This window comes from Monodelphis domestica, chromosome 4 (genome assembly GCF_027887165.1).
Source record: "Monodelphis domestica isolate mMonDom1 chromosome 4, mMonDom1.pri, whole genome shotgun sequence".
Taxonomy (NCBI): domain Eukaryota; kingdom Metazoa; phylum Chordata; class Mammalia; order Didelphimorphia; family Didelphidae; genus Monodelphis; species Monodelphis domestica.
This window is the reverse complement of record NC_077230.1, coordinates 225,742,883-225,759,481: the sequence shown is the minus strand read 5'-3', so window position 1 is coordinate 225,759,481 and position 16,599 is coordinate 225,742,883. Positions and strand designations below refer to the sequence as shown.

At 43.5% G+C, this 16,599-nt stretch overlaps 1 protein-coding gene across 6 annotated transcripts in view; it reads left to right on the top strand.

The window, feature by feature from the left end:
- The window catches only part of UBASH3B (ubiquitin associated and SH3 domain containing B), a 190,363-nt gene that overhangs the window by 162,458 nt on the left and 11,306 nt on the right, over positions 1 to 16,599 (top strand). For all 6 annotated transcript variants that reach the window (XM_007494621.3, XM_056794201.1, XM_007494623.3 and 3 more), the window contains 5 exons: positions 4,481 to 4,616; positions 7,842 to 7,962; positions 9,791 to 9,913; positions 10,561 to 10,653; positions 12,114 to 12,258. In XM_007494621.3, the coding sequence (XP_007494683.1) occupies positions 4,481 to 4,616; positions 7,842 to 7,962; positions 9,791 to 9,913; positions 10,561 to 10,653; positions 12,114 to 12,258 (618 nt within the window). The remainder of the gene's footprint in view (positions 1 to 4,480; positions 4,617 to 7,841; positions 7,963 to 9,790; positions 9,914 to 10,560; positions 10,654 to 12,113; positions 12,259 to 16,599) is intronic.

The window sequence follows — 16,599 nt, the reverse complement described above, 5'->3', positions numbered from 1 at the left end:
TGCTTGAATACATGGGCTGAGGGGATATGGCTGGGGATGTAGACTCTAAATGAACATCCTAGTGCAAACATCAACAGCATGGAAATAGATTCTGATCAATGACACAAGTAAAACCCAATGAAATTGCACGTCAGCTACAGGGAGGGTGGGGGAGGGGAGGGGGGAAATAATGTGATTATTGTAACCAAGGAATAATGTTCTAAATCAACTAAATTAATTCAAATGAAAAAAAAAAAGAATGATCGAACAGAACCTTTAAGGGCAACAGGACTGAGCTGGGGGGTAGAGAAGGGTTTTTTTTTTTTTTTAACACATGGGGTCCCCAGGCTTCTGGATAACTGCCCACAGCTTGGGAAGGGGGGAATGTGGGCAGCTCCATCCCACCATGTGCAACTTCCGTTATCAGATGAAAAATTGTTATACACGTCTGCCGCTTGGGTCTGGAGCTAGGATCTAGAGAGGGGGACGCATGGGGCAGCTAGATGGCACAGTGGATAGAGCATTTACCCTGGATTCAGGAAGAGCCAAGTTCTAATGTGACACTTAATAGCTAGTGGACCCTAGACAAGTCACTTTAACCTCTGTTTGCCGTGACTTCCTTATCTGTAAAGATGAAAAAACAATAGCACCAACTTCACAGGCTTTCGGAAGATGAAATGAGTGAATGTTTGTAAAGCACTTAGCACAGTACCTGGCACGTAATGAGTGCCACATAACTATTAACTACTCTTTTTATTACTATTGTACCGATTTGAGAGGTAGCCCAATGCCCCTGGCTTTTATTAGTTTGGGATTCCTGCCCTGTTGGCCCTCCTGCTAATGCCCAAAGTCTTCTACATAGTGTGCTAGAGGGGCAGCGAACTAGATTGTGTAGAAAATAGAGTGCTGGATGTGGAGTTAGGAAGATTTGAGTTCAAATTCTGTTTCAGATACTAGTTCTGTGCTCCTGGATAGCTCAAGTATAAAGTGGGAATAAAAATAGCACCTTTCTCACAGGGTTGTTATAAGGGTCAGCTAAAATAACATGTAAAAACCTTTCAAAAACTGGCATGGGTTATGGAAGTGCTACCCATTATTATTATTACTGTTGTTGTAATTATTGTTATATGACTTCCCTAAAGCAGGCCAGCCAAGTTTCTCCCTTGCCTGGCTCATATTTATTTAGTCCTTTCACAAACATTTTACAGGTAGTAGCTTAAGTAACAGCAGTCTTGTGAAGTAGGGGCAATTATTATTCCTACTTTATGCATAAGGAAGGCTCAGAGAAGGAAGTTAAGTGACTTGTGCAGGGTGTCTAAGTTGATGTTTGACCCTGGATTTTGCCAACTCCAATGCAAGTCCTTTATCCATTATCATGGTGGCAGTCATTGACCGCAATGTAGTATGCCATTCTCTACACCTGGTTGTTCTTGGAGTTATTCCCTCTGCCCATCCCCAGCTAAGTCTGATTTCTTTGCAGCCTCTATTGATCCCCTCAATTCATCTAAAGTGAGAAAGACCAAATAATTCCTTCCCTACTCGACTGGTCCAATAGAATGAAAGCTAGTGTTTCCTAGGTTCTCTCAGTCTTGCTTATCTTAAATTCCCAAGGGGAATATAAAATAAAATATTTTATTTTGGGACTTATTTGCCTTTCTTCCCTCTTAGTCAGACCTGTGCCAGTCATGCCAACACATGGTGGCTGGCATCATTATTATTATTATTATAACTTAAAGACTAATTCCAGCCACTATTTTGTCCAGGGAAAGAAAAGACAAGAAACTCCCCTTCCTTGATCACCATTAGGAACGTAAGTCACAAATATAGTCAAGGAATATTTTCCAACTCTCTTCTAGCCCACACCCTTTTCTTCTCCATAAGTTCAGATTGAAGTTAAGTTCTGATGGCTAAGCATCTTTGGCATGTGAAGCAAAACTCATAGAATTCTTTCCTGCTAACTGAGAGAAAAATATGCGTCAGTAAGGAAAGGGGACTGTGCATATTCTTTAAAACTCATTTTATACACACACAGTCTCATTGTCTCCCTTCCTTTCTCTCTTTTCTTCTTGCTCTCTCTGTCTCACTCTTTCTCCTTCTTGTTCTCTCTTTCTTTTTCTCTCTTTCATATTTAAAGCGGCTTTTGCATTAACTAGAGCTTGGGAGTAAGCCTGAGTGAATATAAAATGATTGAATTGTCAGATTGTAGGGAGTTGTGTGGATTACAGTCCCTATTTTCTATCTCACCTGGGAAGTATGTTTGAAATTAAATGGATTATTCTTCCATTCTTCCATGGTCTCTGAGAACATCAGAACTCCTTAATCTCTCTCTCTCTCTCTCTCTCTCTCTCTCTCTCTCTCTCTCTCTCTCTCTCTCTCTCTCTCTCTCTCTCTCTCTCTCCTCTTCTCTCTCTCTCTCCTCTTCTCTCTCTCTTTCCTCTTCTCTCTCTCTCTCTCTCTCTCTCTCTCTCTCTCTCTCTCTCTCTCTCCCCCTCTCCCTCCCTCCCTCCCTCTCTTTCTCTCCCTCTCTCTCTCTCTCCCTCTCTCCCTCTCTCTCTCTCTCTCTCCTCTCTCCTCTCTGTCTGTTTTTCTCTTTCTCACTCTCACTCCCTCTTTCTATCTATATTTCTCTGTCTCATCTCTCCTGTATTCCAGTTCTCTCTACCCTCTTCAAAGTTCTCATTAGCATTCTTAGGAAAACATGTCCTCAGGACAGGGCTCTCTGCTCTGTTTCTGGTTTTCCCACTTGTTGATTGATTGTCATAGTACAAATGTGCCACCTGAGCTGAGTGGGCTAAGCTGGACAGTCTCGGGCCATATTTGCAAACCAAGTTATCCTTGGAGAGGAACTGGTGTAGCTATGGTCCTTAAGCAGATGATGTGCTCTCAATGCCACTTTCAAAATACAGTTCCTGACTGTTACCTTATTGCAACCGACAGCCCTAAATCAGAGTGAATCACATCCCTTTTGTTGCATGACAGCTGAGGAAGCTGACAATGTTTTTGTCAGTGAAACGTGGGAAGCAGGGAAGGAAGTTGGTCGATCTCTTCAAAGCCCTAATTGAGCTGAGAAGTGGGGAGGCACAAACCAGCAAGGTGCAGCTCCGTGATTCCACAAATCCCATCATTTCAGGCCCCCAAAGCGATGAGGCAGGGGGGGAAGGGAGGCTGGCTCCTCTCTAGCTTTGGGGGTGGGGAGCAGTGTTATAAAGAGGAGAAGGCAGATTTCTGTCAGAAAAAGGAGGCTCTGGTCATACATACATTAGCTGGCCCTGATAGAGCCCAGGTATCTGTCTGATGGCCGTGATCGCTATCGTTCTTGTCAATAGCAGGAACACCTCAAAGAAAGGCCTTCATTTGGAGCAGTCTGTAACATATAGATCCAGTACTTCCTTTCAGGGTGCCCAAAGAAGCCAGAGGATGTTTCATTGGATTATCCCACAACCCAAATCAAATGGCCATACTTATGGCCACCTTCGCAGCTTGCTGATTCAAGATACCCTTTAATGTTGAGAGGGGGGCTGGATGTGGCTGCCTCCTTGGTGTAACCCTGGCTAGGCTCCTTCATACAGAGGTTCTTGGCTCTGTCCCTTCACACGTGGTGAGGAGGATCCATTGCCTTTGCAATGCTTCTCCATTTGGGTACATGATTGGAGAGGAGGGAGAGGATAGGAGAGAGGAGGCCAGCAGTCACAAGGTGTCCGTGACTCTGGAGAAGTGAAGACAAGTGGGAGGAGATACAAGAAAGCCTCCCTTCCTGTGAACATTACCATGGACAATGCGATGGACAGCCGGAACCCCTGATTTCTTCTCAGCTGAGAGAATAGCTGGAAACAATGACATATAATTGCTGTGGCATGCTATCTCAATATGTAAGTGGTGCCAGTCAAGCCTGTGACACTGTACCAAATCTATAAATGATGAACCCCATTCCTGCCCAGAGGGGGCTTCCAGTTGGATTCATACACAAGTAAATCAATTTACCCTTAATTTATTAACTATTTGGCTCTTCAAAATAAGTAAGGTAGGGGGCAGCTGGGTAGCTCAGTGGATTGACAGCCAGGCTAGAGACAGGAGGTCCTGGGTCCAAATCTGGCCTCAGACACTTCCCAGCTGTGTGACCCTGGCAGCTATGTAGCTCAGTAAATTGAGAGCCAGTCTAGATATGGGAGGTTCTGGGTTCAAATCTATACTTGGATACTTCTTAGCTGAGTGATTCTGGCCAAGTCACTTGACCCCCATGGCCTAGCCCTGACCACTCTTCTGCCTTGGAACCAATATATAGTATTGATTCTAAGATGGAAGATAAGGGTTATTATAAAAAAAAAAAATAGGTAAGGTAATTCTTTCCAAGGAATCTGGATGCCATATCCTCCCCCTTTACCGTTTACCACCACCATCCCTGCCACCCATGTTTTTTTTCCATCCATAAGGCCGGAGAACAAATGGCCTGTTGTTCATGGTATCAATAGTTTTTATATCTTCCTGTCCTTTTTCTCTGTAGTTCGTATTCAATTCTGAGTACATCATCGTCCTCCGGCTCGCTCATGTTCAGTGATGGCATTTTGGAGAGGCGGCAGCAGGAGGAGCAGGGCCCAGGGGACACGTCTCCCCTCACCATCATCTGCCAGCCCATGCAAGTAAGTTCAGCCGGTCACATTTGGGAAGCCTTCCAACACTTGTTCGAACAACAGGCTCTTCCCAGGCCCATCTTGGACAACGTCGCTCATGTAACATAGTGCTGACGAGGCAGCTTGCTATGGGGAGTCAGAAAGCTGGCCTTGGAGCCACAAAGAGCTGCATTCAGATCTGGCTCCTTACACTCTTTGGCTCTCAGTATTCCTGGCAACCCTCCAAGATGCAGGGAGGTACCAACAGTGGTCCTGCAGCAGGAGAGGAGGTTCCACACTGGGAGATCCCTTCACCAGTGAAATGATGGATCCAATCCCTGTTCCTTTAGTGTTTACCAGGCATGTTTCTCAAGCAACGCTTGAGGCTAGCTTCAGTTTAGTGGTTTTTAGACATTTCTGACATTTGGGGTTTTCTTGGCAAAAATACTAGAGTGGTTTGTTGTTTCCTTCCCCAGCTTGTTTTACAGAAGAAACAGGAGGCAAACAGTAGTCAGTGACTTGCCCAGGGTCACTAGTAGTAGGGTCTACAAATTTAATTACCCCAACCTGTGATTTATATGTCCGGAAACTAGGCTTCTAAGGGCAGTGTTGCCCTGTGGTCAAACAATGAATAAATGTCTGCAGAGAGATTTGAACCCTGGTCTGATTCCCAAATCCAGCCATAGTCTACTACATATCGTTAGGCAGAATAGAAAGAAGGCTGAGACATGTTTTCTTCATGCCCACAAGGAGTTTCCAGTCTAGCTGGGAAAATAAAGACATCTGGGCATAAGACCCAGCCTCTGACACCACACAGTGTGCAGCTGGAATGCCGAGTGAATGATACAGACAGCAGATACTCTCAGAAGTCAGAGAAGCGGGCTGTCTGTAGACTGCTTGGAGGGGCTGAGGAGTTGACAGAGGGGGAGGATTTTCTTGAAGACGGCTGTTTTAAGGGGGGGAGCAGTGATTTGAACAAAGTCAGAAAAATGAGTAAGCTAAGGTGGAATCTGGGAAGAGGGAATAGATCACTTTGGCTTGATCACAGAGTTCTGGAGAAAACCCCACCACTCCCTACCCAATTCAACCCAGTTCGTTTGCTGGAAATGAACACAGAGGGCTGCCAACAAAGGCGATGTTCCAGGCAGGGCCAGCACATTGGGAGTAGCTATTTCAAATAGGGAGAGCAGAAGGAAGGGCTGGCAAGCGCCACTCGGTAATTAAAGAATCACCAATTGGGGAGGCTGGAAATTAGACCTGAGTAATCTAAAGAGATATCAGCAGCCCTCCTTGGAGATTTTTTTGAGGAGGGACACTAACATGTCTGTAGTAAGAGAATGCTGAATACCCACTATATGCTGAGCATAAAGGACTATGGGGGGGGGGGGGGATGTGAACAAAGCACTTAGAAATCGTAACCCATTGAAAAAGACAGTGTTCATCTTCTTTCTCTCTTCCTTTCTTTCTCTTCCCCTTTCTTTTTTCTCCTCCCTTTCATCCCTCTCTCTTTCCCTCTCTTTTTCTCACTTCCTCTCTCTTCCTTCCTGTCTTTCTTTAAAGAAAAAACAAAAACCCTTACTTTCTGTCTTAAAATCAGTACTGTGTATTGGTTCCAAGGCAGAAGAGTGGTAAGGGCTAAGCAATGGGGGTCAAGTGACTTGGCCAGAATCACTCAGCTAAGAAGTATCCAAGTATAGATTTGAACCCAGAACCTCCCATATCTAGACTGGCTCTCAATTTACTGAGCTACATAGCTGCCCCTCTTTCCCTATCTCTGTCTCTGTCTCTGTCTCTGTCTCTGTCTCTCTCTTCCTCCCTCTCTCCCTCCCTCCTTCTCTTTCTCTTCTGCTCTCTCTCCTCTCTTTCTTCATCTCTGATTCTCTCCTCTGTCTCTGGCTTTTTGTCTAGCTATTTGTCTTTGCCTATTTGTGTCTCTGTCTCACTGTCTCCCCTATCTGTCTCTTTCCTCTGTCACTCTCTCTAGTGTCACTCTGTACCTTTGTAGTCTGTCTCTCTGTCTCCCACTCTCATAAGCTCAAAGGATACATACTTGAGTGAGTGTGGCATTGGATCGAAGTGGGGTTAATTAGGGTGAGTTTCCAGAAAGAAATTGTTACTTTTCCTCCCTTTCCTTTCCTTTTCTTTTCCTTCCTTCCTTCCTTCCTTCCTTCCTTCCTTCCTTCCTTCCTTCCTTCCTTCCTTCCTTCCTTCCTTCCTTCCTTCCTTCCTTCCTTCCTTCCTTCCTTCCTTCCTTCCTTCCTTCCTTCCTTCCTTCCTTCCTTCCTTCCTTCCTTCCTTCCTTCCTTCCTTCCTTCCTTCCTTCCTTCCTTCCTTTCTTTCTTTCTTTCTTTCTTTCTTTCTTTCTTTCTTTCTCTCTTTCTTTCTTTCTTTCTTTCTTTCTTCTTTCTTTCTTTCTTTCTTTCTTTCTTTCTTTTCCTTCCTTCCTTCCTTCCTTCCTTCCTTCCTTCCTTCCTTTCTTCCTTTCCATTTCTTTCTTTATTTTTAAACCCTTACTTTCCATCTTAGAATCAGTACTATGTATTGATTCTAAGGCAGAAGAACAGTAAGGGTTAGGCAAAGGGGTTAAGTGACTTGCCCAGGGTCACACAGCTAGAAAGTGTCTGAGACCAGAATTGCACCTAGGACCTCCCATCTCTAGGCCTAACTTTCTATTCACTGACCTACTTAGCTGCCACAAATAGTTAATTCTTTTTTTTTTTAATACCCTTACTCTCTGGGCCTGGCTCCATTTCCACTTCTATTTATCCAGTTTGTAACTCATGACCTTTTAAGTAGGCAAAGCAGATGCTATTACCTCATTTTACAGATAAGAAACTGAGGTTTAGGGAGGTATGACTTTCCCTGGTCATAGAGTTGATCAATTTGGGAGATTCTAATCCAGGTCTTCTCATTATCCATTATTCTGTCAATGTATTTAGAACCAGGTTTTTAAGCTCAGAAGAGACCCAGCTAGATGGAAAGGGACCATATTTTACTCTGATATTACAAAATCAGAAATCTAGAGCTAAAAGGGACCCTAATGGCACTCTTATTCGAGCCTTCTTTACAGATGAAAAAACCAAACCTTTGAGAGTTAAGTGATTTACCCAAGGTCACAGAATTCATATTGGCCGAGCTGAGATTTGAATTCAGCTCTTCTGACTCCTCCGAGTTCAGGACTCTTTGTAATTTACTATGCTGCTCCAAGTACTATACTACTTCCCACTTGTTTACTTTGTTTTTCTCCCTGAACAGCCCCTGCGAGTCAACAGCCAGCCTGGTCCCCAGAAGCGATGCCTCTTTGTCTGTCGACATGGCGAGAGGATGGATGTTGTGTTCGGGAAGTATTGGCTCTCCCAGTGCTTTGATGCCAAAGGTGAGAAGATGCTTGATGATGTGCTTAGACCTAACGTGATCACCCAGCAAATCATTTAGCCTCTCTAGGTCTCAGTTAATAGCACCTAACTCAAAGGGGCGTTATGAGGAGCAAAAGAATTAGCATCTACAAAACGCTTTAAGCCTCAAAGCATTACATAAATGCTAGATGTTATTGTTGTTGCTATTATTGTTGCTATCTGCTTCCTTGCTATGGCTGCTATATTTCTATTAATGCAATCCACGATCCCATGAGCTGTTTCAGTTATCACATCACACTGCTGCCTCCAAGCTTTTGAATCTACATTGTTTTTCACATGAGCTGCTTTCTAGCCCCATCTTCTTCCTTCAGCATAATTGATCTTTGACCCCAAATGTAGGACTTTTACGTCTGTTTGATTAAATTTCATCTCACTTATTAGTCTCAGCTTGAGCAGGTCTATGAGACCTTAGGAAGACGATTTTGGCAACAGTGTGAAAGATAGATTGGAGAGAGAAGAAGGCTTGGAAAGGAGAGATTGTGATACCTATTAAGAGACTATGGTGGGGCAGGTAGGTAGCACAGTAAATGGAGTTGGGAGGTCCTGGGTTCAAATTTGACCTCAGACACTTCTAGCTCTATGACCCTGGGCAAGTCGCTTAATCCCAATTGCCTAGTCCTTGCCTCTCTTCTGCCTTAGAAAAGATACTAAGACAGAAGGTAAGAATTTTTTAAAAATAGTCCAAGACGATGAGAGCTTGAACTAGAGTAGAGGTTGAGTGAGTGGTGAAAAAGAGGTGCATGTAAGAAATTCTGTAGAGGGAGAATCAGCAAGAAGACAACTGATTGGATACAAGGGATGAGGGAAAGAAGGAAGTGTCAAGGATGACCCTGAAGTTTTGAACTTGTCATTTGAAGGGTGTTGGTTTATTTAACAGAAATAGAACTTTTAAAAGGAAGAATAGATTTAGACAGCTAGATGACTCGGGAGACAAAGGACCAGGTCCTGAATTAAAATCTGGCCTTAGGCACTTCCTGGCTGTGTGACTCTGGAACAGTCACTTAACCCTGTTAGCTTTAGTTTCCTCATCTGCAAAATGAGCTGGAGAAGGAAATAGCAAAGCATTCCAATATCTTTACCAACTAAACCCAAAAGAGAGTCACAAAGAGTCAGACACAACTGAAATGACTGAACAACAAAAACAAAAAGTCAAGGAAGAGAAGATAATGAGTTTCATTTGGGACATTTTGAATTGTGATGTCTCTACGTCATCTATATGGAGATCATTAGAGAATATATTTAGAACTGGAAGCCTTATTGGCTGTTTAGTCCAACTGGCTTTCTTTACATAAGGAATCTGAGGGCCAAAGAGATTGCCCACGTTCATACAGGCACGAAACATCAGAGGCAGCGTTTGAACCCACGTCCTCTTGACTCCAGAGTCAGTGCTCTGTTCCTGGCACTAGACAAGTCTATCTATGCAGGATAGATCTTATCTGATGCAGGGATCCACTCTCCAGAGCTCATTTAACCTCACTTGAACACCCCAGTGATGAGGAACTCCCTACCAGGCAGTTACGAAAGGGCAGTTAATGGTTAGGAAGCTTTTCCTAAGCCAGCAAAATCTACCCACCTGTACCTTTTAAGCAGAAGGGAAAGTAGACTCCAGACTTTAATTGCCAAGCAAAGGCGTCTCCGCTTCGGGATGCGCTTCGTGCTTTCCATTGGCTCTAAAGCAGAGTGAACTTTTCGTGGCTATTAAGGACTAGGACGGCAGGATCAGTAACACACAAACGGCTTAAAGAGCAGAGAATTCAAGCGGTCCTCGACCTGATTTTTCCCTCTCAGGCCGTTACATCCGCACCAACCTGAATATGCCTCACAGCTTACCTCAAAGGAGCGGCGGTTTTCGGGACTATGAGAAAGATGCGCCCATCACTGTGTTTGGATGCATGCAAGCCAGACTAGTAGGTAAGCCCTCCCAGAACGACTCTGGTTTGGGGTTAGGATCGGGGGAGCTGGGGCTGCCCGATGGAATGCATGGACACAGGACACTCCCCGCGGGCTCACAGGCTTCCTTCCCTTGCTCTCGGGTGAGTCCCTGTAACCCTGGAGCGTGGAGCCTTCCACGTATGACAGCTGCCTTCGCCACGACAAGTGCCGGGAAGAGCTGACGTATGAGCGTTTCCAGGCTGGCTGGCGCTCTTTACCTATGACTTTGAATCCATCCGTGGGTTAGTCCGTCCTAGAGACGTCTACCTCTGCCCCAAGGAAGGTGGATGAAGCATTCATCCAGAGAGTAGAGTGGCCTCTGCTGTCCGAGACTTACGCTCCGGGGCTTTATGTGCTTTTGTGTCCACAATATAAATCTCTAATCTGTGATCACAGAATCCATCATCCAGACCAGGGGTTACGCAGGGCTCCGCTCCTTTGCTGCTCATTAGGCCTGCGGAGGGGGAACGGAGAAAAGATGAAAGAGTTCATCGCTTCTGCTCCTCGTCGGGGACGCTGGGGAGAGGATAAAGTTCAGATCTTTGGGCTTCTGGGAGTCAGGAGTGTCCTGGCTAGGCATGACTTGACTGGGCCAAATCAATCCAGTGGCTTCCTCTTTCCTGCAGGTGAGGCCTTGTTAGAAAGTAACACCATTGTTGACCACGTCTATTGTTCCCCATCCCTGCGATGTGTCCAGACGGCACACAACATTCTAAAAGGTAAGGACTGGAGCTTGCCCAGCCCAGAGGCCTCGTCTAATCCACTGCATCTGGGCTGCATCCATCAGAGCCATCCGAGAGACATGAGGCTTTTAAACAAACATTTTGAACTTTTTTCCATGGAAAATAATTTGTATCATATAGATGTTCAGCCACCAGCAGTGGATTCATTTATTCAACAGGCATTTATTGGGTCTGCAGAGCCATGGTGTTTATCCTTTGGAGGAAATATAAATGTTACATAAGACATGATCCCCGACTTCCTAAAGTTTACATTCTAGTAAAAGGGAGAAGGCACAAAAACAGATGGACAAAATGTGGTGTCATAAGAACAAGAAAGAGTGGTGAAACAAAGTTGGGGAGGTGATGGGGGAAGAGAGCATTACTCACCAGGGGAAATAAAGAAGACTTCATGGAGGAAGAGGTGATACTTGAATTGGATTTTAAAGGATGTGTAGGAATTCTATTGAAGGAGGGAGTTCCTGACGTAGGGGACAACATAGAGTCAACACAGCACATTCAGGAGACAGAGGAGATGAGTTCAGGGGAAGCTTCTAATGTTTGGCAGGTTAAATAGTATGAAAATATAAAATAGCATGTTATCACACTATGAAGGTCCCTAAAAAGTAGAAAAAAGGTCTTGAAGAATTTTGAGTTGAGAAGTGATAGGATCCCACTATCAATAAGGAAGATCATTCTGACAGTAGACTGAGAATAGATGAGAAAAGGCACAAGACTGAAGGCCACAAGGCATGTATGGAGATTATTGCCATTATTTAAATGAGTAGTGGCAGTGGGAAGAAAGGAAGGGATAAATGGAAAATGTTAACATTGGCAAGAAACTGACAGGATAGTGACTGATTGGATGTGAATCTCCTCTCAGTAATCTATTACACTTGTCCCAAAATAATATATTTTTAAAAAACCCTTACCTTCCATCTTAGAATCAATATTGGTTCCAAAGCAGAAGAGTAGTAAGGGCTAGGCAATGGGGGTCAAGTGATTTGCCCAGGGTCACACTAGGAAGTGACTGGGGCCAGATTTGAACCCAGGACCTCCCATCTCTGGCCTGGATCTCAATCCACTGAGCTATCTAGTTATGCAAGCCCACCAAATTAATATTCTTAAAACAGTTTAGCTATGTTGCCTCCCTGGTCAGGAATCTTTAGCGGCTCCCTACCTATGTGTTGTTTTGTTTTCTATGAGACACCACCCAAAAGCATGATGGGTTGGCCAGTGCCCCAATTTCTGAGTTATTTGTAACTTGCTCTGGGAGCTTGAAAACCATCTTTGGAAATGGGCTCATTTGCAAATTCTTGTATGAATTGGAGACAGCAGCCAAATGGAAAAAGGAATTGCTGACTTAATCAGAATGGAAAGCAATTACTAACTAATGTGGTCCATATTCTCTTAAAAAGAATTACTTTCCCTTTGCCTTTATTTTCTTTTCCCCTTACAAGGTTTACAACAAGAAAATCACTTGAAGATTCGTGTGGAGCCTGGCTTGTTTGAGTGGACTAAATGGGTTGCTGGAAATACTTTGCCTGCATGGATAGCCCCATCAGACTTAGCTGCTGCCAACCTGAGTGTTGATACAACCTACAGGTAGCCAGACATAAATCGTTATTTCCTGACATAGATTTAAAGTTGATTTTCTAAATTATTATCAGTTTCGAGCAATCCATCTACAAGTAGAGAGAAGTAACAAAGCCAGAGTACAGATTGAAACACTTTCTTTTTTTTTGGGGGGGGGGGATGGAGACAGGGTTGGAGTGGGGCTTGTGGGAAGGGAATTGGTTAATGTGGGCATTTATTCTGTTTGACTATATATATTTGTAATGGGTTTTATTTTTCATGCTTTTCCTAGTAGATGGAGGAACAGGACAAGGGTAGAAAGGAGAAAATTCAGAACTGAAAATAAAATTGAATTTTTTAAAAATTGTTACCACTTTCAACCCAATAAAAGGAAGTGGATGACTAGACTTAGGTCTCAATTTGCTATCTTACTCTATGAGCACTAATTTGCTTGTCTGATCATATTTGGCCCAAGATTGTATGGAAATAAATATGGGTTCTGTAGGAGTAAAAATAAATACTCCTAGTATTGAAAATTATATAGGAATTTTAATAATAAATTAAAAGAGAGAGAAAAGAAAAAAAAAGGTTCTTTCAGTCAAGTGAGCAGAGCAAAGAGAGCCAGAGATGCACACCTGTAGCACTTTACCAAAAGCACAAGCTCTGAAAAAAGAGCCCTGCAGCATGGGTCTCAGCCAAATTTATCTCCTAAGCATCCTTACATAAAATGAGGACATAACATAAAAGGATGCTGGGAATGTAGCTCAGGTGTGGCAAATCTTCCACCTGCACAGTTCTTTGAGACATAGAGATGGCATAGGAGATAAAGTGCTGATCTTAGAATTAGGAAAATCTGTGTTCAAATCTTATTTGCAATACTTACCAGCTGTGTGATCCATGGAAAATCATTTAACTTCATTGGGGAAAAAAGATGAAAAAACATCAGTTTTCTTATCAGTAAAATGGGCATAAATATAACGTGATTCTCACAGTTATGGGATTTACTGAGATATCTTCTATAAAGTACTTTGTAAACCTTAAAGTGTTATATAATTTGGTCAACTATTTTTAATTTTTTCAAAGCATTTCAACATCTTAGAAATTTAATCTTTTACAACTCTTTGGTTCAGGTAGTATTGTTCTCATTTTTTCTTTAAACCCTTACCTTACACTTTAGAATCAATAGTACATATTGGTTCCAAGGCAGAAGAGTAGGTACGACTAGGCAATGGGACTTAAGTGACTTGCCCAGGGTCACACAGCTAGGAAGAGTCAGAGGCCAAATTTGAACCCAGGACCTCCCATCTCTAGGCCTGGCTCTTGATACACTGAGCCATCCAGCTGTCCCTCGTTCTCATTTTTTTAATAATAAAACTGTGGTTCAGAGGGATTACATGACTTGTCTATGGTCACACACCTTGATTTTGACCAAACACAAGTTAATAGCTAACATTTATATAGCACATTAAGGCTTTTTTCCCCACAATGACCCTGTGTAGTCCTATGAAAGCATTGATACCCCATTTTACAGATGAGAAAATTTAGGTTCAGAGACTGAATGACTTTCTCACTGCCATGCAGCTAAAAAAAAATAACAATAATGGACTTAAATCTAGGTCTTCTGATGGTTAGTAGTGCTACTAGATCAGACTTTCTGTTTTATAATTAAACATGAAATATTTTTAAACAATCCATAATATATATAATTCACAACTGAAAGTTGAGTATTATAGAATCATAGCTTAAAATGTCACTTCCAAGAAGCCTTACATGATCTCCCTTCCTGCTAGTAAGTACCTTCCCTTTGCGATGACCTCTGATTCTTCCTATGTATGTCTTGCTTGGGAGACTAGGTGGTGCAATAGATAGAGTGCCAGGGCTGGAGGTAGGGAAGCTCATCTTCCTGAATTCAGATCTGAACTCTCATGCTTACTAGCTGTGTGACCCTGGACAAGTCACCTAACCCAGTTTACCTCAGTTTCCTACTTATAAAATGATCTGGAGAAGGAAATGGCAAACCACTCTGGTATCTGTGCCAAGAAAACCCCAAACGAGGGTACAAAGAGTAGGACACAGCTTTAAAAAAAAAAAAGACTGAATAATAATTTTTTGCGTCTACACCGTGTTTGTGTGGTGTCTCTTCCATTAGATTGTAAGTTCCTTGAGGTCAGGGACTGGTTTTTGCCTTCCTTTGTATCCCCAGCCCTTAGCACAGTGCCTGAACCTAGTAGGTGCTTAATAAATCCCAGCTGACTTGAGCCGGTGACTCAGAGCTGGAACAGAGCTCATGGTCCGTGCAGTCCGATGTCTCTCTAAACAGAATTCCTCCTCCTTGCCACAGCATCCCTGATCACTGGTCCTCCTGCTTTCCCCTGAAGATTTCCAGGGCGAGGGAGGATCCGCCTACCTTCTGGGGTAGCCCATCCTCAGGTCGGAATCGTATGATTCTCCCCCAGGACAAAATTTCCTGTACTGACAGGCAGCAGTTATTTCCTTTTTCTAGATTCTACTGTTAAGAAAATCTTTCTTTCTCTATTGAACCAGATTCTACCTGGGCAACTTACCCTCATTGCTCCTAGTTAGGAAGGAAGGAGGGAATGATAAATGGATGGATAGGGTACAAATTTTGTTTCATTTGACCCTCACAACAACCCTGGGAGGTAGATGCCATTATGATCCTCATTTTACACTTGGGGAAACTGAGGTAGACAGATTCAGTGACTTGCCCAGGGTCACATAGTTAGTCAGTGTCTGTCTAGCTAAATAGTGGTAGGAAGAAATCAGGAAGACTTGAGTTCAAATCCTGCCCCCAGACACTTCCTAGCCTTATGATCCTGGGCAAGTCATTTAACTTCTCTCTTCATCCGTTTCCTTATCTATAAAATGGGGATCAGAAATAGCACGAATCTCCCAAGATATTATTGTGAGGATTGAATGAAAAAATAATTTTTTAAAACTCTAACCTTCTGTCTTAGTATCAATTCTAAGTCAGGAGAGTGACACCGGTTAGGCAATCAGGGTTAAGTGACTTTCCCGAGGCCACATTTGAACCCAAGCCCTCCCAAATCCACTGTGCTACCCATCTGCCCCATGAAATCATCACTTTATAACACTTAGCCCGGTGCCTTTAAAAGTGCTGTATAGGGGGCAGCTGGGTAGCTCAGTGGATTAAGAGTCAGCCCTAGAGACGGGAGGTGCTAGGTTCAAATCTGGCCTCAGCCACTTCCTAGCTGTGTGACCCTGGGCAAGTCACTTGACCCCCATTGCCTAGCCCTTACCACTCTTCTGCCTTGGAGCCAATACACAGTATTGATTCCAAGACGGAAGGTAAGGGTTTAAAAAAAAAAAGTGCTGTATAAATGTTAGCTATCGTTATTATTTTTATCCATTGTGCCACCTAGCTTGCAGAATGAGTAAAACACCTTCTCCACATTGAAAACAAATGTCATATCTCCTGAACACCTTCAAGCCTTCTCTTCTCTGGCCTAAACCCCTTGGGTTCCTTCATCTGACCCATGTAAGGTGTGATTCCTGGCCCTTTCGTTAGCCCAGCTGCCTTCCTCAGGATGCGCTTCGGCTGGTCTGTTTCCTAAAAGAACTGAGCATGAGTGTCCCCGATGTGGTCTAATCAAGCCGGACTCCCCCTAATGTTGGACCTTAATGTACAGAACATTGAGTTTTCTTTCGGGGAGCTGCTGACTGACCCTCTTGACCCCTGCCCTTTCTTCACATAAACTCCTATCTATCCACAGTCCCTTCCTCCAGCTCCTGGACTCATGCGGCTCATATTTTAACCCACTTCTAAGATTTCACATTTATTGTTATCCCTTAAATTAAATTTGATTCAGGATTCTGTTTCTTCTCACTGACCTTTTATCCATCCTTTCAAATATTGCATCAATTGAAAATCTGATAAGACTTCATCAAAGTCACTGATTTTTAAAAAAAAAGTGTGAGCGTAGATCCCTGGGTCATTTCACAGAAGACCTTCCCACCATATTGACACTGGTCCATTAATGACTGGTTTGGGGCCTGACATTTAATGGGCTATTGGCACCTAGCACACATGCCAGAGGAGGCTGCTCCTTTCCCCCTCACCACTGTGCCTGAGGATATCACCTGCCCCTCTGCCCAGCAGCCCAATGGAAGCGCTTCCTCCTTTCCATCTGGGGTAAGGGGGCAGCTCACGTGCAGTGTGAGGGTGCCATTTAGGCACTCGATCTCTAAAAGGTTCACCATCACTGACCTAGCCCATAACTCTCCATTTTGCCCACTAATATGCTATAAGAGACAATATTAATTGCTCTGCTGAAATTTAAGAATATTCTGTCTATAGTGTTCTGATGTATCAGTCTAGTACCTGTCAAAAAA